The 27,442-nt window shown below is 31.1% G+C and overlaps 2 protein-coding genes and 1 long non-coding RNA gene across 3 annotated transcripts in view; 2 read left to right on the forward strand and 1 right to left on the reverse strand.

The window, feature by feature from the left end:
- The window catches only part of LOC127701707 (G patch domain-containing protein 1-like), a 37,140-nt gene extending 24,146 nt beyond the window's left edge, over window positions 1-12,994 (reverse strand). Inside the window, 7 exon segments of the mRNA XM_052205710.1 lie at window positions 78-263; window positions 1,306-1,358; window positions 2,429-2,532; window positions 4,341-4,501; window positions 7,506-7,591; window positions 8,580-8,711; window positions 12,901-12,994. Coding sequence (XP_052061670.1) covers window positions 78-263; window positions 1,306-1,358; window positions 2,429-2,532; window positions 4,341-4,501; window positions 7,506-7,591; window positions 8,580-8,711; window positions 12,901-12,964 — 786 coding nt within the window. The 5' untranslated portion in view covers window positions 12,965-12,994.
- LOC127701751 (uncharacterized) overlaps window positions 1-27,442 on the forward strand; it is a 135,708-nt gene that overhangs the window by 18,007 nt on the left and 90,259 nt on the right. The window lies entirely within an intron of this gene.
- On the forward strand, window positions 13,204-15,040 carry LOC127701674 (uncharacterized). Its single transcript, XM_052205671.1, has one exon. It carries the CDS (start codon window positions 13,314-13,316, stop codon window positions 14,532-14,534), a length of 1,221 nt encoding a protein of 406 aa, XP_052061631.1. The 5' UTR covers window positions 13,204-13,313; the 3' UTR covers window positions 14,535-15,040.

Below are 27,442 nucleotides of genomic sequence, written 5' to 3' on the forward strand. Positions count from 1 at the left end.
AATTTCAGTAAAAAATTAGGTCAAATAAGATCCTTATCAGTATCCACATATGTGCATATACTTTCTCATATTCATACCTGACCCCTGATTCCTTTTCGACCAGTTTTTGTAACTGCTGGTGGTTCAAACAGATTGACATGACTTCCAGGTAGTGCTGACCTTGGGTTAAGACCGCTGTATCCTAAACCATGGACATTGTCCTTAGCAACAAATGATATTGGAGTCACATCTTTAGGACCAAATTCTGCTTCTTCATCAGAATCCTGTTAATAAAGTAAATAAGTACAATACCAGACATACAAGGTTGTGATATTTATAGAATAACTCATCCAAGAAATCACATATAGAATAATATTCCAAGATTGACAAAACAACACATTATTTCATGGATGCATGTCACACAATTCACAGTGTTATTTTGTAAAAAGTTGAATACTTTTCGATATTACAACTCTTGGATTAATAATTCATTTTATTTCATTAACCATGGACTCTTTAATGGAAATAAAGTAGAAAATGCAAAGAAATTAACCTTATTCGATGCACTCCCAATTTATTTTGATGCAACGTCATATTATTTATAGAATAACTAATCAAAGAATTCAAATATCGAAAAATATTCAACGAGTGACCGAACAACACATTAATTCATGAATGCGTGTAGCGCATGAGTTTATTATCAGTGTTGTTCGGTCACAAGTTGAATATTTTTCGATATTTGAATTCTTTGATTAGTTATTCTTTTTATTACATTGGCAAATGGCTTTTTTATGAAATTAAAGTAGAAAATGTAAGGAACTATATCTTTTTCTACGCATTCACAATTTGTTTTGATCTGATGCTATCGATGTCTTGACAACGCCTATTGTTGTAAGACGTCAGAGGAGTGAAATAACCATGTTTATTTCACATGTGAAATTATTGGTTTTTATTTCACTGGGAAATCAATTTAATTCATTGCAACCAATGTAATAACAGTATTTATTTTACTAAAATTCACAGTATTTCATTGCAATCAATGCACTTATATATGTTCTTTGTCTTAACTAAAGGGGAATAACTCTTGAACAGTATATCTCAAAATTATATCTAACTTGATCTGTGTTTTATGATCCATGACATGGTGGTACTTAAATTATCATCTGGAAATTTTAAAAAATCTAACTTTATGGTAAGAAGGGGCATAACTCCTTGCTGTGTAATATTTCACTTAAATATCCAACAATGTGGGAAATTCATAACAGTTGTTACAATTTGCCTTTTTTGAGTGAATGTTTTTGAAAAAAACAATTTTTTTTAACTTACCCTTTCTTCTGCCTGAGATGGCAAGGAACATCCATAGATTTTTCGCTCTGGTTCTAAAAAGATATAAATATGTATTTATATATTAAAGTTGTGAAAATTCATTTTATTTTGTTGTAATGTTGAATAAAAGTCAATGCAAAGCTAAAGTATACTAAATCTGTACACAAACTGTTTTGAAAAACAATTAATCTGCAAACAGGAGAAGCTTAAATATGTATGTATAGTCTAGGTTTATATGTATCCTTGTTTAAAACATATATGCAGGGAATGGTTGCAAATGTATTCACATTATTTAAGTTAAAAATGATGTTTTTGCTTTTCTAGCTCTAATGTAGATGTAATAAATTATGTTCTGATTGATATTATAGTCTTAGATGCATGACTTTTTTATTAGTTGTTATTGGCTTTGAACTAGCTGTCAGTAACTGTGAGTTCTCTCAAATCTGTACTTAGTGTCTCTTTGTTGTGGGGATGTATAATTACCCATCCATGTCCACTCTGTGTTTTTGTTTTATGTATTTCTATTTGTATCCATCTGATGAGTTTGTTCTTATGTTGTACTGTTACACCACTGTCCCAGGTTAGGGGAGGGTTGGCACCTTCAAACTAGTTTAACCCTGCCACATTCTATATGTGCCTGTCCCAAGTCAGGAGCCTGTACTTGAGTGGTGGTTGTTGTTTGTTGTTGTTTATCATATTTTTTTTGTTTATTGTTTTTTATAGTGTGTTCTTGTGTTGTGTGTCTGTCCCAAGTCAGGAGCTTGTAATTCAGTGGTTGTCGTTTGTTGCTATGTAACATATTTGTTTTTCGTTCATTATTTTGTACATAAATTAGGCTGTTTGTTTTCGCGTTTGAATGGTTTTACATTTGTCATTTTGGGGCCTTTTATAGCTGACTATGTGGTATGGGCTTTGCTCATTGTTGAAGGCCGTACAGTGACCTATAGTTGTTAATTTCTGTGTCAATTGGTCTCTTGTGGAGAGTTATTTCATTGGCAATCATTCCACATCTTACTTTTTATATATATCTTATACCCCCACATTTCTTTTTATTCATACACATTAATTTTGGATCAAAACAACCAAGTAAAATATGACTGGATATTAAAAAGAATTACAAGACATTTAAGTACTGTTTGACTACCTTTTTCTTGTTTCTTCCTACTGCCGATTCCATGTCCTTGTTTCCATCCCAGCTTCTTTAAAAGCTTTATTCCTACACTTAGTCTGTAATATACAGGAAAAGTCATTAGGAAAATAGTCATCAAACTATTTGAATTACCCATTGTGAAAAAGTTGCAAAATTGATATAGTAATACATCCATCCAGTAGTCAAAATTTCCATCTCTTACACCTTTTAGAAAAGGTTTCAAGAATTCAAGTTATATCAAATCTTTATATAACTAAAAACAATGGCAAGATGGACTATTAAAAAGTTAAGAACTACAGATTGCACAAAATGATGAAATACCATCTTAGGCCTTTTGCAAAGATAAGCTAAAATAATGCACAAATTTATAATGTGATAATTTTAACATGCTTGCCATTATATTTTTGCACTGAAGTGGCCAAATCATATCATTGAATTTAGGTCACAGTAAATCAATATAAATATATTTTTTTATTGCATCTCTCCTTTCAGAGGGAAGAATACCTATCTTTGATGAATAGATTAATGCATCTTATTATTCTTTGAGAAAATAATTGTATAGACATTTCTGATCGTGAAATAAATTTGAGAAAATAATTGTATACACATTTCTGATCGTGAAATAACTTTGAGAAAATAATTGTATACACATTTCTGATCGTGAAATAACTTTGAGAAAATAATTGTATAGACATTTCTGATCGTGAAATAACTTTGAGAAAATAATTGTATAGACATTTCTGATCGTTAAATAACTTTGAGAAAATAATTGTATAGACATTTCTGATCGTGAAATAACTTTGAGAAAATAATTGTATACACATTTCTGATCGTGAAATAACTTTGAGAAAATAATTGTATACACATTTCTGATCGTGAAATAACTTTGAGAAAATAATTGTATACACATTTCTGATCGTGAAATAACTTTGAGAAAATAATTGCATACACATTTCTGATAGTGAAATAACTTTGAGAAAATAATTGTATAGACATTTCTGATCATGAAATAGCTTTGAGAAAATAATTGTATAGACATTTCTGATCATGAAATAGCTTTGAGAAAATAATTGTATAGACATTTCTGATCATGAAATAGCTTTGAGAAAATAATTGTATAGACATTTCTGATCATGAAATAACTTTGAGAAAATAATTGTATAGACATTTCTGATCGTGAAATAACTTTGAGAAAATAATTGTATAGACATTTCTGATCATGAAATAACTTTGAGAAAATAATTGTATACACATTTCTGATCATGAAATTGCTTTGAGAAAATAATTGTATACACATTTCTGATCATGAAATTGCTTTGAGAAAATAATTGTTTACACATTTCTGATCGTTAAATAACTTTGAGAAAATAATTGTATACACATTTCTGATTGTGAAATAGCTTTGAGAAAATAATTGTATAGACATTTCTGATCATGAAATAGCTTTGAGAAAATAATTGTATAGACATTTCTGATCATGAAATAGCTTTGAGAAAATAATTGTATAGACATTTCTGATTATGAAATAACTTTGAGAAAATAATTCTATAGACATTTCTGATCATGAAATAGCTTTGAGAAAATAATTGTATACACATTTCTGATCGTGAAATAACTTTGAGAAAATAATTGTCTTGATATTTCTGGTCATGAAATAACTTTGAGAAAATAAATTGTCTAGACATTTCTGGTCATGAAATAACTTTAAGAAAATAGTTTTTCTAGACATTTCTGATCATGAAATAATTTTGAGAAAATAATTTTCTAGACATTTCTGATCATGAAATAACTTTGAGAAAGTAATTTTCAAGACATTTCTGACCATGAAATAATTTTGAGAAGAGATACTCTATTTATACTGAATATTTTATGTTGAGCATCTTACTTTTCAGGTAGAATATAATCTGTTAAAGCTGATGTCCCTTCAAATACAGTTCCTGTCATTAAGGCCTGTCCTTCATCATAACGTCTCTTTCTTCTTTCTTCTGTAGAAAATTTCTCTGATGTAACCAGTTTTCTTGGAGCTATCCCATGTTCATTGAAATCCTATAACAAGTATTAAATTAATAAATAATATAATCCTCTGAATTTTACAATTCTAATTATTAATAAACATTAACATTTCAATTTTTTGTGATATAAATTTTTTTTTAAATTAGAACAAACATGACAAAAGGGCATAAAAATATTTGTTTTCTTTGGAACAGGTGTCTGATGTTTTAAACATGTATTATGAATCTGCAACCATCTAAATATTAAAAATAATAATGCCATTTCAAATTTTTAATAAATGTGGATTGTGTCCACATGTGGACACAGATGATGCCCCCGATTGCATATCATATAGTTATAAAGGGACATAACCGAAGAACGGTAAAAGTGACGCTACCCAAATTTAATCTTGATCTGAGTTTTGTGGTAATAAGCATTGTGTATAAGTTTTATAACATTTGGTTGAGACAAACTAAAGTTAGAGAACAGAAATGAAAAATTCAGCAATTTTTATGTTTATAAAGGAGCATAACTCAAGAATGGTAAAAGTGACGCCACCGAATTTCGTACTTAATCTGTATTATGTAGTAATAAGCATTATGTATAAGTTTCATAACATTTGGCTGAGGCAAACTAAAGTTAGAGAACAGAAACAAAAAAATTGTAGTTGATCTTAGTTTTGTGGTAATGAGTATTGTGTATAGGTTTTATAATGTTGGAAATTAAAAATTTTGCAATATTTCGATTTATAAAGGGGCATAACTCAATAATGGTTAAAGTGACACTACCCAGATTCAACTTGATCTGTGTTTTATCAGTGGAAGGCAAAATTAAACATTGCATTGTATAAAGCATTGATTGTAGTTGATTCAAGTATAATCATGGACAAAGGAAGATAACTCCAATTTTAATAAAATGTTCCGCTGGGCGCAGCTTGATACGACTGCAGTGGTTGAACCCTGAACAGTTGGGGCAAGTATGGACACAACATTCAAGCTTGAAACAGCTCTGAATTTGGATTGTGATTAAATATTTGACACAGCATAGGTTTCTGACACGGTATGAATGTGGTCTAAGAACTTAAAAAATTTTAATTTACCTATTCAAACCATATCATTATTATTTGCTTTTATATATAAATCAGAAATAACCAATTTAAAATGGAAAATTTTAAAGAAAAAAAAAGGAAAAAAAAATCCTCCCACCCCAATTTTTTGAACCCCCTTATGATTCATCAACCCCAAACTCAATCCCAGCCTTCCCTTTGTGGTATGGTACCTTGCAGTACAATTTCAGAGCGATCCATACACTTGAACACAAGTTATTGTCTCGAAACTAGAAAGATGCTTGTTTTTTGGCCCTTTTTTGGCCCCAAATTCCTAAACGTTTAGGGCAATTACCCCCAAACTCAATTCCAGCTTTCCCTTTGTGATATGGAACCTTGTGGTACAATTTCAGAAAGATCCATACGCTTACACACAAGTTATTGTCATGAAACTAGAAAAATACTTGTTTTTTGCCCCTTTTTTGGCCCCTAATTCCTAAAATTTTGAGGCAATTACCCCCAAAATCAATCCCAGCATTCCCTTTGTGATATGGATCCTTGTGGTACAATGTCAGAGAGATCCATACACTAACACACAAGATATGTCTGGAAGTTACAAAAATGCTTATTTTTGGCCCCTTTTTGTCCCCTAATTCCTTAACTGTTGGTACCAAAACCCCCAAAGTCAATCCCAACCTTCCTTTTGTGGTATTGAACCTTATGGTAAAATTTCATAGAGATCCATTCACTTAAACTAAAGTTAGAGTGTGAAAACCAATGTGTCTTCATACGATGACGACGCCAACGTCATACCAATATACGACCGCAAAATTTTTTTGCGGTCGTATAAAAATTACTTGAATAATGACATTGATATTTTTAGAAAAAAAATGAGAAATTTAGCAATTTTTCCATTTGTAAAGGGCCATAACTCTAGAAAACTCAAACTGACGCCACCAAAATTCAAACTTGATCTGTGTTTTGTGGTAATAAGCATTGTGTATAAGTTTGATAACATTTGGTTGAGGCAAACTTTAGTTAAAGAACGGAAACCAATTTTGGGACCTACGGACAAGGGTAAAACTTATTATTTCTTATGCAGCAAAAATCCTGCAATCTGATTGGTTAATTACCCCGGTGTAAATAACACCCAACCCTTGTTCCCCTCGGGATAAATAAAATTTTGCCAAAGCCAAAAATTCCGTAAAATAAAATTTTGCCAAAATAAAGAAATAAAGAATTAAATGTAAAAAAAAAAAATTAAAAAAAAAAATTAAAAAAAAAATTTGAGGACAAAAATTTTCTTTAGCATTTTTCAATTTTACATCCCTTTTTAAAAATGAGAAAAGGAATTGTTCATAAGAAATAAATTTGTTATCTTGGTGTAATCAGGGGTGTACGGAATTTTGCACCGGTGTAAAATTCTGTACACCCCTGATTACACCAAGTTAACTAAGAATGCCCCCTCCGCTTCAGCGGGGGCATACAAACTGAAGACAGAGGTCCACTTTTTGAGGCAGGATTGACCATAAAACCCTAAATGCTTTGCCTCTACATATTTTGAATACATTTTCATCAATATTTTCCCAAAATACATCTTAAATCATTTTTGAGTTTAAGTGAAAAACATTTGGGCAGTTGTTTCCCTCCTAATTAATATGTGAAAAATTTGTCATTTAATATTAATAAAAAAACGAATGTGGAAAATATTGGAAGCTTGCTTTTTTATAATTCCTTCTTATCAGTCTACTGAAACAGCTAGCAGCTGCAACCTCAGTACCCTTATTACACTATATGTAGTACTTCAGGTCTAGTTACATTGATAACTGGATGTAATCTTTATGAATTAGAAGCTATTCCTAAAGCATCCAGTTGTGGCAGTCTTATTTGAATCATTATATCTTTGAAGCACTTTAAAAAATAGACACATATCATAAATAATTTGAAATTTGAAAGCATTCGTTGAATTTCCAGGTTTTATATGTACCTCATTCACAATAATTGAACATTTACCTCATCATCCATAAAATCTTCAGGTTTTTGTTGCATGGATTCATACTTTTTATCTCTGCTAGATACAAATTCTGAGGGTGCAAAACCTTTCAAAATAAAAAATAATGTTTCATTTCAAATCACTTAAAAGCGGACTACAATATAAATGGGGAAAAAATTATGTTTTTGAAAATTTAAATAGAGATACAAAGCAAAATAATAACAAAGTCAATAAAGTATAAAGAGTAGCTCAAGTACTTTTATATGAATTATTACCTATTAATAAAGTATAACAATTTTTACATGTCCTACATCATACAGTGCCAAGATATAAAGTCACTTAGAACAAAAGTCAGTGAAGAATTTAAAGTAGGTAAAACTACTTATAAGTAATAATGGATGTTGACCTCAATAAAATGCATGCATATCCACAATAACTTATATGGGAACATCTAACAGTACCCTGTTACATTCTACATTTACAGCATACAAGATATTAATTTCTCTAGAAAAATATTCTAATTTTACAAAGACATCGGAAGTTTTAAAAGTATCTAATACAGGTCTTGTTGGTCTTCTTTTGATATGGGGACACAATATTGTTAAAAGACATACTATGACTCATGATGAAAGATCATATTTCTGTTTAGTTTTGTGACTTAAGTTTTGCAGAGTAAAATGGACACATAAGGTACCATACTAAGTCCCCCTCAACATCATTTAGGAAAACTAAAAAATTCATGCAAGTATGGTGATTTATATTTTTTTTAACTTGAATTAATATATAACATTATTCCAACTGATTTACCTTCATAACGTAAATATATAATCATGAAATTAGTAAATATCAAAATATTTTTATTTACCTTGAATTTGTTCAAAATGTAATGAGTAAAAGAACCCAATACAATAATTACACAAAAAAATTTCGAAATGATCAGGTCTGGTACAGTGTAAGGAACAGTACCAGTTTCAAATAAAATCTTTGAAATGTCTAATGATCATCATCACCAACTCTTTGGAACTTATTGCTGTTTCCAAATCACATGCCAACAAGCTTAGTACCTTATCTAAAATTTCTAGAATTGATTTTACCATCTTTAGATCCAACAGAGTTAAAATATCCCGCAGAAAATCCTCCAGTAAATGCTCCATGGAATCTCTGTCTGCCTTTATTATCTTTTACTGTCAAGTCTCCAACAAAAACTGGCTTCTTCAAAGGTGCATCTGGAATATAGTGATTTTTGTTTATCATCTATGTAAATAATATCAATCTATTAAAGGTTTTTTAAATCTAAATTTCACCAAAAACAGTTTTTCATACTAGTATGTTAAGCATGTTCTAAAATAAATAATGCCCTTTCCTTGCTTTTGTGTCTGATAATAGCATTTCCACACCCCAGTTTGGTTTATTTATTTTTTAAATTTCATATTAGGTTAATACCATTTTTTTTCCATGTTTGTTTACCTTTTTTTTCATCAAGGTTTTTACCTCACACTTGCACTGTGCAATTGACAACAAAAGATGCCATGGTTAGGGTCAATGCATACGGAAATGCTGTCTGCAAATAAGAGTACGAGAAGACAATAATCCAATAGCAGTACATTTCTGAAGCTTTTGATAAAATAAAAGGATTTTCTTTTATCATGTTTATAAGAAAGTCTAGCTATGTACATGTTTTTTATGTAGCCAAATTGGCATTCGTAGGCTACGCGTACCCACTTCTGGTTTTATAATAAAATGTCAGCGGATCGGGAATGAAAAATGAAATATACAGGTAATTTTATCGCAATTAGAGAATAAATTGATTACTACTCAGAAGTTTTATAAATATTTATATAGTAAGTGAACATTTTTTCTCAGTTAATTAATAAGTCTTAAAATGGAAGAATGTGATATATATGTGGGGAAGACATTTAAAAATTATAATGAATTGGAACAATTTGTTCAAAATTACCAATCAAATAACTACATAGAATTGTATAAAAGAAACTCTGAATCAATTGCGACTTTAGAGACAAGTAGATATTTTATAATTTTGGTTTCTGTTTTGCATTTTACTGGAAAATTATTTTCACACTCAAGTTTTCACATAGTTTTTTTGAAATTCAGTATAATTTTATCTTTCAATGTGCATTTACATTTAATTTCTAATTTTTATCATGTTTTCTTTTACAGGGACTATACAGTTTTATTCCTTTAGTGTGCATCTAATTTGCAATCTTTATTATGTATTTTTAACTAATAAATCCAAATTAAAAATATTAGTTACCATTCTCTTCACTGAATTCACAAAATCCACAAATTACCGATAATTTCCATGTATATTTCACATTCCATTCCCGAACCGATGACATTTCATTATAAAACCGGATAAACATATCCTACCAAGGCCAATTTTGCTACTTGTCCCCGCATGCTGGGTCTGGCAGACACTGCCTTTTACGTAGTAAAACTTAGCCATTTAAGTATATAAAACATTTTCAACTTTCTTTTATTAAATCTAAAGTACAAATGTATCATACATACATGTATGCCTTTAAATGAATTCACCAATGCAATCTCAAGTTGTTTTTTATGATGTCTCCCCTCCTTTTTTCGGGTCAGCAACCTAACATAAAAGATTGACATGCACTACTTGTCATATTCAAAATTCAAAATCTTTCTGAAATATCGTTTGTTTTGCTTGACTTCAGAAATTGAATTAAGTGCCTGCTAAACTTCAAGGGCATTGGACATGTTGGAGCAAGAGGCAAAACTGAATTAATTGTAGACTATATGACTATAGAAAAGTTTGGTTTTTTTTGCTTTCTACTTTTAAACCCCCTCAAAACACACACATACACAAACACTTTTTCAGTCTCATCCAAATAATGAAGCAGAAAACAGTTACCTACTACAGCGATCCCTACCACATACTATATGGAAATGTCCCCTCCCCAGAGTATAGACCTAGCATGTCATGGCTCAAAAACCTACAACAGTTTTGGCGTTTAGCAAAGTGAGCTTTCTTTCTGGCAAAATACAAAAGAAATATTGCCCAAGGTCAGCAACCGAAAACATGAAGTAATACATCTTGTTTTAGCCATCCACATTTTTTGAAAAATGAACAAACGACGAAACACAATGTTCATTAACAAATTAACTATGCTGATCGAAGTTTCAAGGACAAACTAAGGCATATTTAAACTTAAAAAATTTAAATTATTAAAATGTTGACTACCTGTTTTCTGGTGTTTCTGAAAAGTGATAATTATTAGTGAGTTCTACTTTTAAACTGAAATTTTAATCCAATTCATAACTGAGAATACAATTAAGGTATAACAGTTGTTTCAGTTTATGTCTTCAATATTCATTTATAGTTACTGAATTATATTTTTTCTCTTGTCAGAAACTATTAACTAAATATCTAGTACAAAAAAGAACTTTTTTTATATCAAAAAGGAAAAGAAAGTATCATATAGTAATAAAATTTCAAATAAAAAACTATTCTGTTCATCATGTTTATGAAATTTATTGTTTCCTGGGACTCAATGTATTAGTCCCAGTTGTTTCTTATCAAAAAGATATATATATTTAACAAAGAAAGTTAAGCTAATTTAATCATTAAATTGAAACAATGCATTTACATAGAAATAAATACAGTTAGCAAGGAGATGTAACAAATAGTCTTTTAATGCGTGTGGAATGCATAGTTTTCCCTTTTGGGATCATTATCATTCTGTCAGCTGTGCCATTTGTGCGTCTGTAGTTATCATCATAATCAAAGTGCATGTAAGCACTGAATGGTAAAGATTGCTTTAATTTATTAGCATGATTAGTGGGAAGTAAAATTAAATACTGCATTGTATAAAGCATTGGTTGCAGTTGATTCAACTACAATTCTGAACAAAGGAAGATAACTCCAATTTTAAAGATGACTTTAACAATGACATCATTGATATTTTTAGAACAGATATTACAGTCCTACACCTTGCAAAAGTTATGTAATTTTCTTGACAAGTATAACATCATTTTGTGACTTGAATACCTGAGCATATATTTCATTGATAAATTTCTGGAAATGTTCATGGATAGGATGTATAGAATGTTATGATCAATGCACTATATTTTGTGTATCTCAAAGGTAGTGATAAACCTTGGAAGATTTGGATATCAAGTCAGTACCATAGGGTTTTGATTACATTTCATGCAATCTTTACCCAAATATGTGGATTATGGTCATACATGTAGCTGGTCCGCTTCCGATGAATCCCGCATCCGATCCGTAGTTTGTACAAAAATTTCAATGGCAGTCGAAGAAAAATTAACGAAAATAATCAATGTTTGACAAGCGGTTTGGAATGAATATGACGCTTTAAATGGATTGAAAGGATGAACCATTAACTAAAGGCATTTTTCATCACGTTAGTTTGAAATAACATACAACCAATCTGTAAAGTCAGTGCTTTCACCTCTTTTCTAAAGTAATAAATCGTTTATATCTTTGAATTTCTTTACTTATAAATGAAAAATCGCTGTTTAATCAACATGAAAAAAATTGCGTTGGTCAGCCATTTTGTTAACATCGAGGTACCCCACATAGGTTTTTTCTTATCTTAGGAGACGGTTATGCCATGATGCAAACGTAGATTTCAAATTGTTTATGATTTTCCGATTCCATTTTCTCAATGTCAAAATTTGCAATTGGACCACGTGTTATTAGTCATGTCACAAGTGTCAGCTTGGGATATTCATATCCAAACAGTTATCGCCCAAAGGGCAAGTAACACCTATTCAATCACTCTTAATTGCCTCTATTGTCCACTTGAAGGGATTACAATTAAAGGTGATATAATTTTTACGATCACAAGCGATGATTAGATGAAAGTTCAAAAATTAGGACATCTATTTTGCGGCAATGTATAGAGACAAGAAAAAATAGCATCCTCAAAATAATTATAGAGTCGCGGAAAATTATTATAGCGTCATGGAAAAAATTATAGCGTCGCGTTGCTAAAACGGACTGGGGAGATCAATGACTTATACCTTGATATGATAGTTTAAACTTTTCGGGCAACAAAATGATGTTATATGATCAGAGTACAGACCATGCAGACCCTGCCGTGAACTGAAACGACACACAAAGCCTGATTCTTAACATGCTTTTACACTGGTCTATGATCTTACTCTTGCATTTATATGAAAGTATATACAACAAAATCTCTTTAAAAATAAAATAAAAGTACGGATTGAAACGACTTTTATTACATGGCCGAAACGACCAAGGGCAAGGCCGAACCGGCTACATGGCCGAAACGTCTTGTTTCCCTTTTATCTGACTACTATTCTACATATTCACAGCTGATTAAACTTCGGACAACCTGCAATATAACTGATAAAATATTTTATAGGAAGTATTCTAAGGGGAAACACCTTCATCAATTTGTTCCAATGGATTTCCGAGACAAATAAACGATTCTTCTTCGTCCGAATCCATTTTCTGTTTTTTTTCATGGAGGCTGCCATTAAATCGTTACCGCAGAAAATTATCACAGATAAAATATGTTGAGAATAAAAAGAGTGTTGAGATTATCAGATAAGACTGGGAGTTTGCTATTCAAAGAAATGATGATGTTCAAATGATATTTACTACATATTTTTATATTTTTATCCAATAGAATTAACAAAAATGCGGTCAGGATTTACTCTGTCAGGACTGCGCATGCGAATCAAAAAATGATTTTGGGAATCACCCAGAGATGAACTACCTGCATAAGAATTTTTATTGTTTTGTCACGATTTATGATGTAAGCTATTTAAAAATGGTTCTGCCTATATAGATTAACATGAAGAAGATATCCTTTAAAGGAATGAGACTGTCAAGTCAAGGAGTCGAAAGACAATCAGGTGAAAACAGTGAAACTCCCATCAGTACACTTGTTGCAGCATCAGTTGAAAGTGACAATGTGGCACCATCTGGAACGTTGATTGATGAGCCTTCAATGCGTAAAAAGGAAAAATTTGGACTTTTCAAAAGCTTTAAAAGAAAATTGACGTTAAATTTTAGGCGAAAAACAGATGAAACTGACCACACTCACTCTGAATCTCATTACACTGCTCCTAACATTTGTGATTCAAATTCAAAGAAAAAGAAGGGAAGATGTCGTAAAACAATCTGTGATGCTTCATTAAAGTCTAATTCCTCATCTCATAGTTGTGATAGCTTAGATCTGACAACATCTCCAAACAATTTACACAAGTTTAGTGATTATCATATGAATACAGATTCTAATTCATTATTGACAAAAGATAAAGTTAGTTATCGTAATAAAGACATCTCAAGATTTCAGCAAAGTGATCATATAAAACCTGAAAAACACTCAAAAGAAAAATTGATTACATATCAAGAGGTACAACGAAGTGGGCAAGGAAATTCTGTGTATGCCTCGTCAAACGGACACTGTCTCAACTTGACCAGTTTTGTCTCAGTTGAAAAAAGACTTAATAATTCTCAGGAGCTGCTGTGCCATCCAGAAATTCTTGATGATGAAGGTGGTCCAAAAATCTGGAGTTTAACGCAAGAATTGTTCAGACTTTCAAAATTTGGATGGTATTGGGGTCCCATCACAAGAGTGGAAGCAGAAGATAAACTGTTAAATCAGCCTGATGGTGCTTTTCTTGTTAGAGATAGCTCTGATGAGCGCTATTTGTTAAGTTTAAGTTTCAGATCATATGGTCGAACTTGGCATACAAGAATTGAACATTGTAATGGAATGTTTAGTTTCTATGCACAACCAGACACTGAGGGATATCCCTCTATTGTTGATTTAATTGAACATTCGATGAATGATTCTCAGACTGGAATATTTTGTTATTCTCGTTCAAGATCCCCTGGTGCTCCGTCATTCCCGGTTAGACTGACAAAGCCTGTGTCAAGGTTTACCCAAGTCAGATCGTTGCAATATTTGTGTCGTTTTGTCATTCGTCAATATACTCGTTATGACCATATTCAAGAACTACCACTGCCGAAAAAGATAAAGGGATGGATTGAGGAAAATCAATATTGATATTGAACATTTTCATTTTTGTTTCTTACATTTATACATGTATGAATTGAAGTCAAGAGTAGGTTTAAATGTTATGATTATAGTCATGATAGTAAGGGAAATGAAGAAGAAAATAGGTCTCTTAACCATCACTTTGCATCCAATTGTTTCAACACTATCCATTGCTAGCATCACATGCAACAGCCCATAAAGAATTTTCTTTATATGGTTTCCTGGCACAGTGGGCACATCATACAAATGTACATTTACCACATCTCCTTTTTTTATACATTTTATGAATTATTAAAAAAATATATGTAAATTTATTTTATTATACATCATGGACATTCATATGATGGATATACTTTTTTTGTTAAACAAGCTTGTAAATTGATAAAATTTCTAACATACACTTTTTGTATTAAAAGTGGCAAATTTCAATGAGATTTAAGAAAATTATCCTTCTGATTCAGTAACAAATTGTATATTTTAAGTAACCAAAAAGTGAAGCTTAAATGAGGATCATTTCAAGAACATTCTTCAGATATATGTGTAAAAAAGGGCATTTTGAGACAAATTAAATACACTTGGCCATTTGCCATGTTTACATTTGTAGGTGGGTAGCTTTATTCTTGAAAAATTAATTCCTAATTATTTAATCATGCTTTTTTTCCTCATAATTCAAATTAACATATAGAATCCACAATATCCTGACTTTTTTCACCTTGCTTTCAACAAACAAAAACTCCATGTTTTAATTTTCCGTTTAAATTGTAAACAAAGTTCTATTTCAGTAATCTATATTTTGAAGGATTACAATTGCAAGAACATTGTCAGAGAAAAGAAACACAAATCCAGCAAAAGGGTAAAGTTTTCATGATTTGATGCACTTGTACATGTACAATTTGTATTCATATAAAAATAGATATAATTCAGATACCTTCTTATAAATCTATCTGAAGTGGGAAGGTCTAATAAATAAAAATGTACCTTCATCCATATGTATCCTTTAAGTATATTAAACTCTTTTTATACGCCCGTTTACGGGACATATTATGGTATACCTCTGTCCGTCTGTCGTCAACATGTCGGACATTAACTCAAAAACGCTTTAACCAATTTGCATAAAACTTTGTTGAATTGTTTATATCTATTGACGTAAGCTCCCTTTCGTTTTTTTAGAAATTTTAGAATATACGTTTCCGAGTTATGGTGTTTAAAAAGGGGGATTTTCCAGTTTTAGGACAATAACTCGAGAATGCTTTCACCAACTTGCAAGAAATTGTGGTGAATTGTTTATATCTATTGACATGAGCTCCATTTCGGTTTTTATATATTTTAGATTTTACATTTCCGAGTTACAGGGTTTTATTCATAAAAAAAGGGGGATTTTCCAGTTTTCAGACAAAAAATCAAAAATGCTTTCAGCAGTTCTTATGAAACTTTGGTGAATTGTTTATATCTATTAATGTAAGCTCCTTTAAGAATTTTATAAATTTTACATTTTACATTTCTGAGTTGTGGGGTTTTATTCATTAAAAAAGGGGGGATTTTCCAGTTTTCAGGCAATAATTCAAAAGTGCTGTCAGCAATTCTCAGGAAACTTTGTTGAATTGTTTATATCTATTGATGTAAGCTCCCTTTACATTTTCATAAATTTCTAATATGACATTGAGAATAAATTGAACTTTAATTGTTTATAGTCTGACAACAGATTAACTAAGTATTGCGCAACGGCACAGTGTATTGCACAACAGCAAGAAATCTTTAATTGAATATAAATTCAATTCATATAACCAATTTCAGTTCTTTGACTACATTTATTCAGAAAACTTTAATATGTCAAATATTTAATACAAACCAAAATTCAGACCGGTATCAAGCTTGAATATTGTGTCCATTTTTGCCCCAACTGTTCAGGGTTGGACCTCTGCGGGCGTATCCAGCTGCGCTCAGCAAAGCAGTTTATTATACATAGACTGTAGCAACACTACATGTATGTATGTCAATTTTGTAAGTCATTATGATTCGCATGTACATTTTTTGTACATGATGTTGAAAGCAGTTATAAACATGATCATGATGATAAAAATTTATGAAATACATTTTTTTTTTTTATTTTTGGCTTAATATTCATGATCTTAATGATACTGAACAGTTTTCATTCATGGAACAAGAAATACAATGAAAAAACATCATGAACATGAACAATTCTTAAACAATATAAATGTATTATAGAACATAAACACTATGCACTTGTAACCATGGTAACATGTTAGGTCAAGAGAAGAATATATTTCTCTCATGTCTCTTGGGTTGGTTTTTTGTATAAATGTTTTTAACTTTTAAACAGAAACCAGTAAACTTTACATGACCTAATAATAGTTGGATGGACATTGTTAAGCTATACCAACATGTACATGTACATGTACTAATACAGTACTCTTCCCAAGAGAAAATCAATAGACATATACCTACTTGTACCACTATTAGTATTACTGCTAACCAACATTTACCCATCAAAGATAAAACCAACAGACAATGACCATATATATTATACATGTATACATGTCAAAACTGTTTGCCAATCAACTCATGAAAGAAACCAACTAGACCAACTAGTTGAGACAGACAATAACATGAATAAAGAACTTGGTCTATACATGTGTAGTTGCTTAAATCCATGTCCTTTGGACTTGGGTGGATAATTGTCTCATTTGCAATGATGCCACACCTCCTTATTTTTATATACACATGTAGGCTAGATCTGCATAAACTGAATTAGTGAGCCTTCCATGACTTGATAGTACATAAGATTCTTTAATGTACTATTTTTTTTCACATATCTACTATACATGGCTTTAAACATGTTAAAACAATGTAACATGTGAAATGTTGAGTCAGAGATGATGTAAATTACCATGTACGATTTAAGATACCTGTCATCTCACAAGTGATACTATGTATACTGTTTACCAAGTGTGTCTTATTTAAGTGCATTATTATATTTTTTTTATGTTAGTAATTTAATGTGTTTTTGGAGTTAAATTTTTTATTTCACTGTAAAAATCTTATATTACCAAAAACATATTTTTTTTATAAATTAAAAAGAAATGACTTTGCACTAAATGTTCTTACATGTAGACATGATGGATAGCTGTGAATTTTTGTTGCCCTTTTCAAAAAATGTATGTTAACATGTGCATATATGCACGAACAATGTATAAATACAAATGTACAGATTCTGTCATTAAAAAAGTTATTATTTCATGATCTTTGATCTGACAGACAATTTTATATTAACAATTATTTGCAAAGAGAATTAATAGAGATTGAACCAATGATTTAAGTTCATGCACTAATTTCTATATTTGTTTTCTTAAAATTGTGTACCACTACCAGTACCTGTTATTGAGATGACACATACATGATATAATTAACAATATCTTACAAAACCACTTAAAACAAGAAAACTTCCTTGTCTTATATTAGTGTAAAAACTTTAAAAAGTTAAGTTTAGAAATAATGTATTCAGTACTAGCATAGCCATATACATTTGTATATGCGCATTGTACACCTGTTATATTTGTATTCAGTAGAATACATTTGCTTATTTATTAAACCAAATTTACTGGATGCATATACCAGTAATCATGGTAACTTATCATGATTTTAAAAAGCATGTAGGTAGTAAAAATGTGTCAATTTAATATTAATTTAGATTTATCATGATCTTGAAGTTTTTCAAATGTTGTTGGCTAAGTATATAAAGGAATTTGAACATTTGGTATTGTGAACCAGCAGTTCAAACTAAAATGTAATAATCTCTACATTTAAAATTTACACTTTTTGATAGTCAAATGGGCATTTCGAGCACCTTTGAGTCTATAGTTTTATATACCGGTACATTGATATCTGACTATGAATTTTGTAAAAGTTTAGAGTCAACTATTCTACAACCTGTGAATTTGTACATACAAATTCTTTTTGTAAACAAAAATCTTGAGAATGTTGAATTTGAAAGTGCATTTATTTATGATCAAAATGTTATTGTTTTTAAATGAACAACCACATTTTAGTGGGAAATATTATGTTTTATGCTTAAGTTTGACATATTGGAACAATATTGTCATATGTGTATGTCATCCATCTTACATGTACATTGTAATTTCCTCGAGAGTGTCATTGGAATGGATTCTAAACGTTTGGTTCTGGACTAAAAAGTCTGAACTACTGATCTGAAAGACTGGTATTAAATGTAAGCTGAAAATGATATGAACAATTCGTTACACACTTCTATATGAATCTCTTACTACATGTACTATGATTTGAAACCTATAAATGTGAAAAGGACTATAAGTAAGTCTATATGAATCTCTTACTATGATTTGGAACATATAAATCAATAAAATGTGAAAAGGACTATAAGCAAGTCTGACATGCAAAACTATAAGGGAAGGATTTGTATTTTCTTTGTGTTATACAATAGATTGTTTTCAATTGGAACATACTTGCTTGTTTATATATAAGTCTTAATTTGGAACCATCAATTTATGATTGATGTCAGTAAATAGTGAAATAAATGTTAATCCATGCATGATTTTTTTTTCATACATGTTCATTATGTATATATATATGTATACATATTTGTTTAAGTTATTCCTAGTATGATCATGATGATGGATCTATGAAATAAATGTACATGTACAATGTACATGTAATTGTTAAAATAGGTTTTTGAAATTAAGTCAGAATAAAATCTGTAGGTAACTTAATACAGTTACATATATTTGTGTACTAGCTTATACATGTGTAACTACTTAATAATAATGAAGACCTGTTAGAAATTTCCTTTTACTTTAAGTCAGTTTTGAAAGTTAGTGCTATCTTTGTATGTTTACGCCATTGTTGAAAAATTGATTTTAAATGACATATATATATCTACATGTATAAATATTCACATAAGTGCTGCTGTTTTTTTATGGAACATTGTAAATGCTAAAAACATTTTGTCTCCCTCTGGTGGAATTGTAGTATCATCATACCTGTTAACCATCAAGAAGTGCTTATAGGGGAGATAACCCAAATCGAACTTTTATGTTTGGAGGTTCTATCTGACAATACCTTTTTAATTCAAATATGTAATTAAACAACATACAATGTACAGTGGAATTATTATGATTTAAGAAAAACACATTCAATGCAATGAGATATAAAAAAAAATCAGTTGAAAAACATATCAATTTGAATTTCATCATTTAATCATAAGTTAACAGTATGAAAAAGAAAATGACTGATCTGTCAATTTGCCTTTAATATTAAAAAGCTTATAAAATTTTCTAAATTCAAAAATTATGCTTATGAGGAAGATTTGGCTGGAGATATTCATATCGATCAAGAGAGATAATAGTTAGGTGGAAATGAGATTCCCTTGAAGGGGCCTCCCCTTAGATGTTGGAGTGTTAACAGGTATGGTAATAAAGCCATTCTTACTTCAGTTTCCTTTCTCAGGAACATTTGCCTGTGCTCAAGTATATATGACCAAATGGGTAGAGAGGTATGTTTCAAGCTACTGATGTCATTTTTAGAATGTATTTCTAGAACATTAGTGACAAGATGTGCAATATACATATTAGGTTGTTTCATTATACAAAATGTTTTATTTTTAAAAAAAATGTTCTGATTATAATTTTTAAAGTAATCACAAAACTTGTGCAATGATAACTTATATGTACATGTATATCAGGTTGTTATTTGATAATATTAACATGATCAAGTAGATGTTTAAATCATTTATGAATAGATAGGTTTCAATTGACACAATTTGAACAAGAGTTACTGCCCTTTTGTCATCATGTTGCAGGTCTATGTGCACAAATTCATTCATAAATCTAACAAATTCAACTCGTTTTTCTGATAGCTTTAGAAGAAGTTGTTTTCTAATAACTTTTAAATTCTTTTGCCTTGCTTGAATTCATCACTACGATCAAGAAAGGATCTCTTATCAGACTTTGTTGTACTGCATGTTTCAATTTGGTTAGTCAATTAGAAAATCAACCATTTACCCCTCCAAAATGACGATCAAGGGAAATATTTCAAACTCAGATTACGTCATATCGAAACCTATCTATACAGAAGATAAATTCTGATGTAAGTGTAATGTAGAAAAAAATTCTCTGATTAATGACTGGTTAAAATGTATAACATTTATCAGCCCAAAAAATCAGTATTGCTTTAGTTTTAATATATGAGCTGCGTAGGATAGAAATAGACCTTATGCAAGTGCACATATACATGTACATGTGTAAGACTTTGATTAATTTTGGAACATCCAAATACGAAATTAAAGATGAATTTTGGTCTGTTTTGTAGAGCTCTTATAACAATTCAATTTTCAAACAGTTACAGACTTTCTGTGGAGATTTTTTCAAACAGAAATAGATTAACAGATGTATTGATATTCATTTGCATATGGTCAATTTCTATCCGATGCAGCTCATATGATATTTGTAATTAGCTGATACATTTATATTGTATCACTAACGAAAAAAAAATAACCTGAAGCTAATGTCATCAAGGGAAATTTTTTATTTCTCTATCTAACTTCTTTTCAAGGGATTTGTCATTTTGTGTTGGAAACAATGGAAAGCCATATTGCTTTAATTTGTGTATCAAAATAGAAAAAAATATATACAGCTGTATATAAGAACAGCTTTTCATTTAGTTGGCAAAAAGTTAGGAGTAAAGGGTATAAATGGCAACAGCATACAGCAGGCTTCATGACAAACTTTTTGTATTAATTCTATTGGGCTGTAGTAAAAATTCTCAAAAGCCCAAAAGAAGTTTTACAATCCCGGGCTGGTGGGCTTGTGACCAAGCACATAGTGCATACAGTGAGAATAAAGGAATAATTTAATCTGTCTTATGAATATCATTCAACCTTTGTTGTTAGAAAGTTTTTACATTTAAGAGTGAAACATGTTTATAACATAAAAAATGCATTTTCATTGGGCATAAATCATATCATATCATGCCTTGGTCTTTAAAAAGAACAAAATCATCGTCGCTTCATTGAAACTCTCTAGGAAATTATTATACCACATATTTGTTGATCATTTTGCAAGTCAAAGACTTTTACATTAAAATATATATAAAACAGTTTCCAAGGTGTTTTTGTTCAATTTATATTAAAATACTCAGCCATCAAATGGTTAACGATTATAATGCAATTTCCAGAGTCTATCCATTTAAAGAATTCTGGGCTTGAACTTGATCGGTTTTCAATCTTGATGATAGATCTTCTGCTTGCAGGATCAGTGATTGACTCTCTTTGTCAATTGGTAGCCAACAGATCAAGGTTTTGCGGATAACTCGCTGAATATTTTCTGGAGTTTGTTATCCCATAATTATACCCCCGCTTTAAAAAAGTGGGGTATACTATTTTACTTCTGTCTGTCCATCTGTCAGTCTGTCCTCCCCATGAATATTTTTCGCCGCATCTTTCTCAGGAACTACATAACAAGGATTTCTGAAATTTGGTTTCAGGGTCTATATGAGTCAGCTATACATTGTGATGCGTTTTCAGATTCATCACTCAACAACTTCCTGTTTACCGAACACTTACATCATTTTACACATGACATCCAAGTTGAAAATTATCGTCACATTTTTCTCAGGAACTACATTACAAGGATTTCTGAAATTTGGTTTCAGGGTTTATATGAGTCAGCTATACTGTGTGAGCGTTTTCAGATTCATCACGCAACAACTTCCTGTTTACTGAACACTTACATATTTTCACACTATTAAAATTATCCAGTTGCGTCAGGGACATCATCATTGAGCAGTAGCTCGCAGTTTCACTTATTTTAAAGTTTTAGAACACTTAAACTTTCACAATAAAATTGATTTCAGTCATAACTAGAATACTCACTAGAATGTTTAGGTCATGTGAGTTCTTCACATACATTATGAAAAGTGGAGTTATCAATATTAGAATAAGAAGATGTGGTATGATTGCTAATGAGACAACTCTCCATCAGAGACCAAATGACATAGAAGTTAACAAATATAGGTCACCATATGGCCTTCAACAATGAGCAAAACACATGCCTCATAGTCAGCTTTAAAATGCCCTGAAATTCCAATGTAAAACAATTCAAACAAGAAAACTAACCGCTTGATTTATGTACAAAACAATGACAAAAACAAATATGATGTACAGCAACAAATGACAATCACTGAATTGCAGGCTCCTGACTTAGGACAGGCACATACAGAATGTTGTGGAGCTAAGCATGTTTACAGTATAGGTTTCTTTCATTGTTGAAGGTCATTGTAGGGTGGCCTATAATTGCTGACTTCCACTTCATTTTAATTCTGGTAGATAGTTGTCTCATTTGCAATCATGCCACTTCTCATTTTTGTCTCGCCTTGACGGAGTCAAAAAGCGAGACATAGGTATGCTGTTGTCGGCGACGGCGATGGCGTCAAAAATGTATTAGTTTGTGATTAGGTCTAGTTCATGGTGATCCACTAGTGGTAGGTGAATGATATTTGGTATGCAGTTGTATTAGCATTGGCACATCTCATTACCATGGAGATTATTTGGCCCCGCCCCCTCAGTCAAGGTCTATTGACTTTGAAACTTTTCATAGTTTACATGTATTAGTTTGTGATTAGGTCAATTTATGGGGAACCACTAGTGGTAGGTCAATGATATTTGGTATGCAGTTGTATAAGCATTGGCACATCTCATTTCTATGGAGATTATTTGGCTCCGCCCCCTTAGTCATGGTCTATAGACTTTTAAAATTTTGCTAAGTTAACATGTATTAGTTTGTGATTAGGTCAGTTCAAGGGAAACCAATAGTGGTAGGCCAATGTTAATTTGTGTTCAGTTGTATAAGCATTAGCACATCTCATTTCCATGGAGAATATTTGGCCCCGCCCCCTCAGTCATGGTCTATTGACTTTGAAACTTTTGCTTAGTTTACATGTATTAGTTTGTGATTAGATCAGTTTAAGATGAACTGCTAATGTTAAGTCAGTGATATTTGGTATGCAAATGTATTGGCATTTGCAAATATCGTTTCCATGGAGATTATATAGCCCCACCCCTGATCATGATTCACTGACTTTGAAACTTTTACATAGTTTACAAGTTAATGCTTGTGTTTAGGTTTGTTTAAAGGGAACAACTTATAATAAGTCAGTGGTATTTGGTATGCAGTTGTATTAGCATTGGCACATCTCATTCCATGGAGATTGTTTAGCCATGTACTTTCAGTCATGGTTCATCGACTTTGAATATTTGCATAACTTGCATGATAAAGTATTGCTATTTTAATTTCAACCTTTGCATTATCAAAATTACAAAAAGGCGAGACATATCTCTGTGATAACAGTTTATTATATAGGGGCCAACTTGCAAGTATTGTCTATTATCTTGTTAATTGTAATAAATGGAGAAAATCTAACAGGGCAGAAATGTTCAGAATGTAGGGATCTACCTACCATTCATTTCTACCAAAACTATTAGACGACTTCTTATAGGAGTTATTGCCCTTAAATGGTAATTTTGGCTATTATCGTTAAAACTATTTATAGCCAAAAATTATCAGGTGGACATGATCTACAAATGTACAAGCATGGGCAAAATTCTCTGTTGACTCTTATAAGAGTTATTGCCCTTGAAAGATGATAACAGTTATTTTCCCATTTTTTGTGTGTTTTAATAAACTAGAGTAGATAGATGGGAACAGTAAACAACAAAACATGTAGGACAAAATCTACAAACAATTCAACATGGTCAAAATTGACAGTTGCCATTGGAAGACCCTTTTTACCCATATTTGTGTTAATTTGTGGAAGGAGAAAAACTGCATATGGCAAAAATTACCAGCAGGACATATTCTACTATTAAGGAAACATGGCTGAAATTGTCAGTTGAGTTATTATAGGAGTTGTGGCCCTAGAATGATGAATTTTAACTATTTTCTGTTATTTTTGCATATACTATAGTCGATGGAGATAAATTGTAAAATGATCAACAGGACATATTTATTTTCATTAAATCAGCCAACATGGCCAAAACCGTTTGCTATTGAATTCTTATAGAAGATATTGCCCTTGAAAAAAAAAACTTTGTATCCATTATTGGCCATGAATGATGATTGTTTTCTGATTTTTTTTTTGTGTAGTTGTTTGTAGAAACTATAGTAGATAGATGGAAACCAGAAATAACAAAATTGATCAGCAGGACAAGATCTACAAACAATTTAATATGGTAAAAATAGTCAGTTGACTACTTATAGGAGTTATTGCCCTTGAATGATGATTTTTAACCATTGTGTCTTTTTTTTGCGTAAATATAGAAGATCGAGATATACTGTGAAAAAACAAAAATTGTCAGCTGGATATAAACTACAAATCAGTCAACACGCCTGAAATCATCAGTCTACAAGTCCTTTTATGGATTGCCCTTGAAGGATGATATGACATTTTTGTTGCTTATTTTCTGGAAAGTATTTGAAATGTTCTCATTAAAATTGAGAATGGAAATGGGGAATGTGTCAAAGAGACAACAATCCGACCAAAGTGCATAAAACAGCCCAAGGGCACCTATGGGTCTTCAACACCGCGAGAAAATCCTACACCCTAATGATTGCATAGTATCAGTTTTACGCATTTTTGAGCCTCTAGTTTTATTTCCAGTTGATAATTCAAGTACTGTTTAACTTAATCTTTTTAAATTTAAACACACTGTCATGCATACCATGATTTTGGTTACAATGCGTTTTTTAACTGTAAGTAGGGCTATCTATAATCACTAAATAACCTTATTGTATTTTTTCCATGTAATGCAAGAAACTTTCCACTGAAAATAGTTTCCTTGATTTTCTTGAATCTGTTGAGTTTTCAACAATCTTAATACAATACCTGAAGGAAAACTTTATATAACTAATTAGGTATAATTTTTTGGTAGCATTTATTTCCTTATTTGACCAGATACTCTGTGAATGAATGTAAACTTGAGATTCAGTGTATTTTTTTGAAATTGGGTAAATGCTCAGTATACAAAATTTATACAATATTTGACATGATGAACTGACTGCCTGATTTACTTAGTGTGACTAAATTTAGTGCTGAAAGTCTTTGAAAGATCCTACTACAGGTATTTAGAAAAACTAAACCTTGATCAAATACAAATGTGGTAAATATACACCTTCCAATGATAGTTTGGAACAAATATAGTTGACTGATAACTTCTAATAGGGAATCTGGTATTGTCACAAAACGTTACTTTGGTTAAATAACCATGATAATCACTGGTGTTAAACTGATCGTGGTAACTGCAGTTACCACGATCCCAATATGGCGGAGGTAAAAATATGTAAAATCGTGTTCTGCTGATTTCTCCGTTTATACGTATTGTTTTCAAGAACTACTCACCCGCCAGGTTGATCTGTAAGGTTTTGTTATGTGTGTGTGTTATAAATACTATATATTGCCTCGTTACCAAAATAATAGCCATCGAAAGTTTTAGGAAGATAATCGTAACTCCAAAAAAAAGATAATCGTAACTTGTGAAAAAATAATTGGAAAGATAATCGTAACTGCAGAATATTTCAATGTTAATAGTAACTGATTTTTATCAGTAACCTCTGCTAACGGAATATTTGATAACAACGAACGCGATAGAGCTATATCATTTTTTTTTGTTCACCACCATGCCACAATGGACGACTAAGATATGGTATGAAACTATGATGCACACAACATGTCCAATCTTTCCAACACAGATTTGATCAGTTTATTAGCTTGAATTTAGATTGTTTAAAAATGTATGTAAAGAATTGAATCATAAACTTATAGTTGTTTAACGTTCAAAATAAAAATAAGAAGATGTGGTATGATTGCCAATGAGACGACTATCAACCAGAGACCAAAAGACGTAGATGTAAGGAACTACGGGTCATTGTACGGCCTTCAAAAATATGCAAAACTCATAGAGAAATCTAACAACAACCACTAAATTACATGCTTCTGACTTCAGAATGGAGCAGGGTTAAACATTCATGTGGGCGATCTCCTCCCCTAACCTGGGACACTGGTGTAAGATCACAACATAAGAACAAACTATGAAAATCTATTGAAAAGGCTAAACAACTCATCAGATTGACACAAAACAACAACAACAGAAACACTAAAAAGACAAAGTGCAGATCTACGAGCTCTCACAGTTACTGAAATCTATTTCAAAAGCTAACTACAACTAATAAATAAATCAGGTTTTCCAAATTAAAATCAATCAGTATACATCCATTGGATTTATTGTAAAAGGTCAAAAACAATTTGAGAAAAACATGGCCTTGTGCAATACAAAAATATAAGTATCGGCTGGATATAGGATCACAAGAGTTAAAACTGTGTAGAGATAAATATTTAGTTATGTTTTAATTTATTTATAACAAAATCAATGTAAGAACTGATAAAAACAATATTCAAAACTCTAATTACAATGTTGAATTTATAACCTTTTAGAAAAAGAATTGATATACTAACATGGAGCGTACCTAAATTTGGTAAAGGTTACTTATAATTAATTTGAGAACGAGAACTATATATGTTCCGATGATTGTGAACACCCCAAAAATAGTATTAGACATATATTGACAGGATTTTGATGATTGTTGCTATTAAGACAAAAGAATAATACTTGTCAAATGACTTACTTTATTTTACTTATACAAAGTAATCAGTTTAATAAAAACCGTACTTCGGGAAACCTAAAGAAAACTCTTGATCCAGTTGTTCGTATTTCCTTTCGTTCCATAGTGATGTAGCTTGTGGATAAGAAGACTATGTCAAATGCCTTGAAAAAAATTACGATGCAGTCCGGCGGCAAGACATGTTGCGTCTTAATT

This window comes from Mytilus californianus, unplaced genomic scaffold (genome assembly GCF_021869535.1).
Source record: "Mytilus californianus isolate M0D057914Y unplaced genomic scaffold, xbMytCali1.0.p SCAF_5, whole genome shotgun sequence".
Lineage (NCBI taxonomy): Eukaryota > Metazoa > Mollusca > Bivalvia > Mytilida > Mytilidae > Mytilus > Mytilus californianus.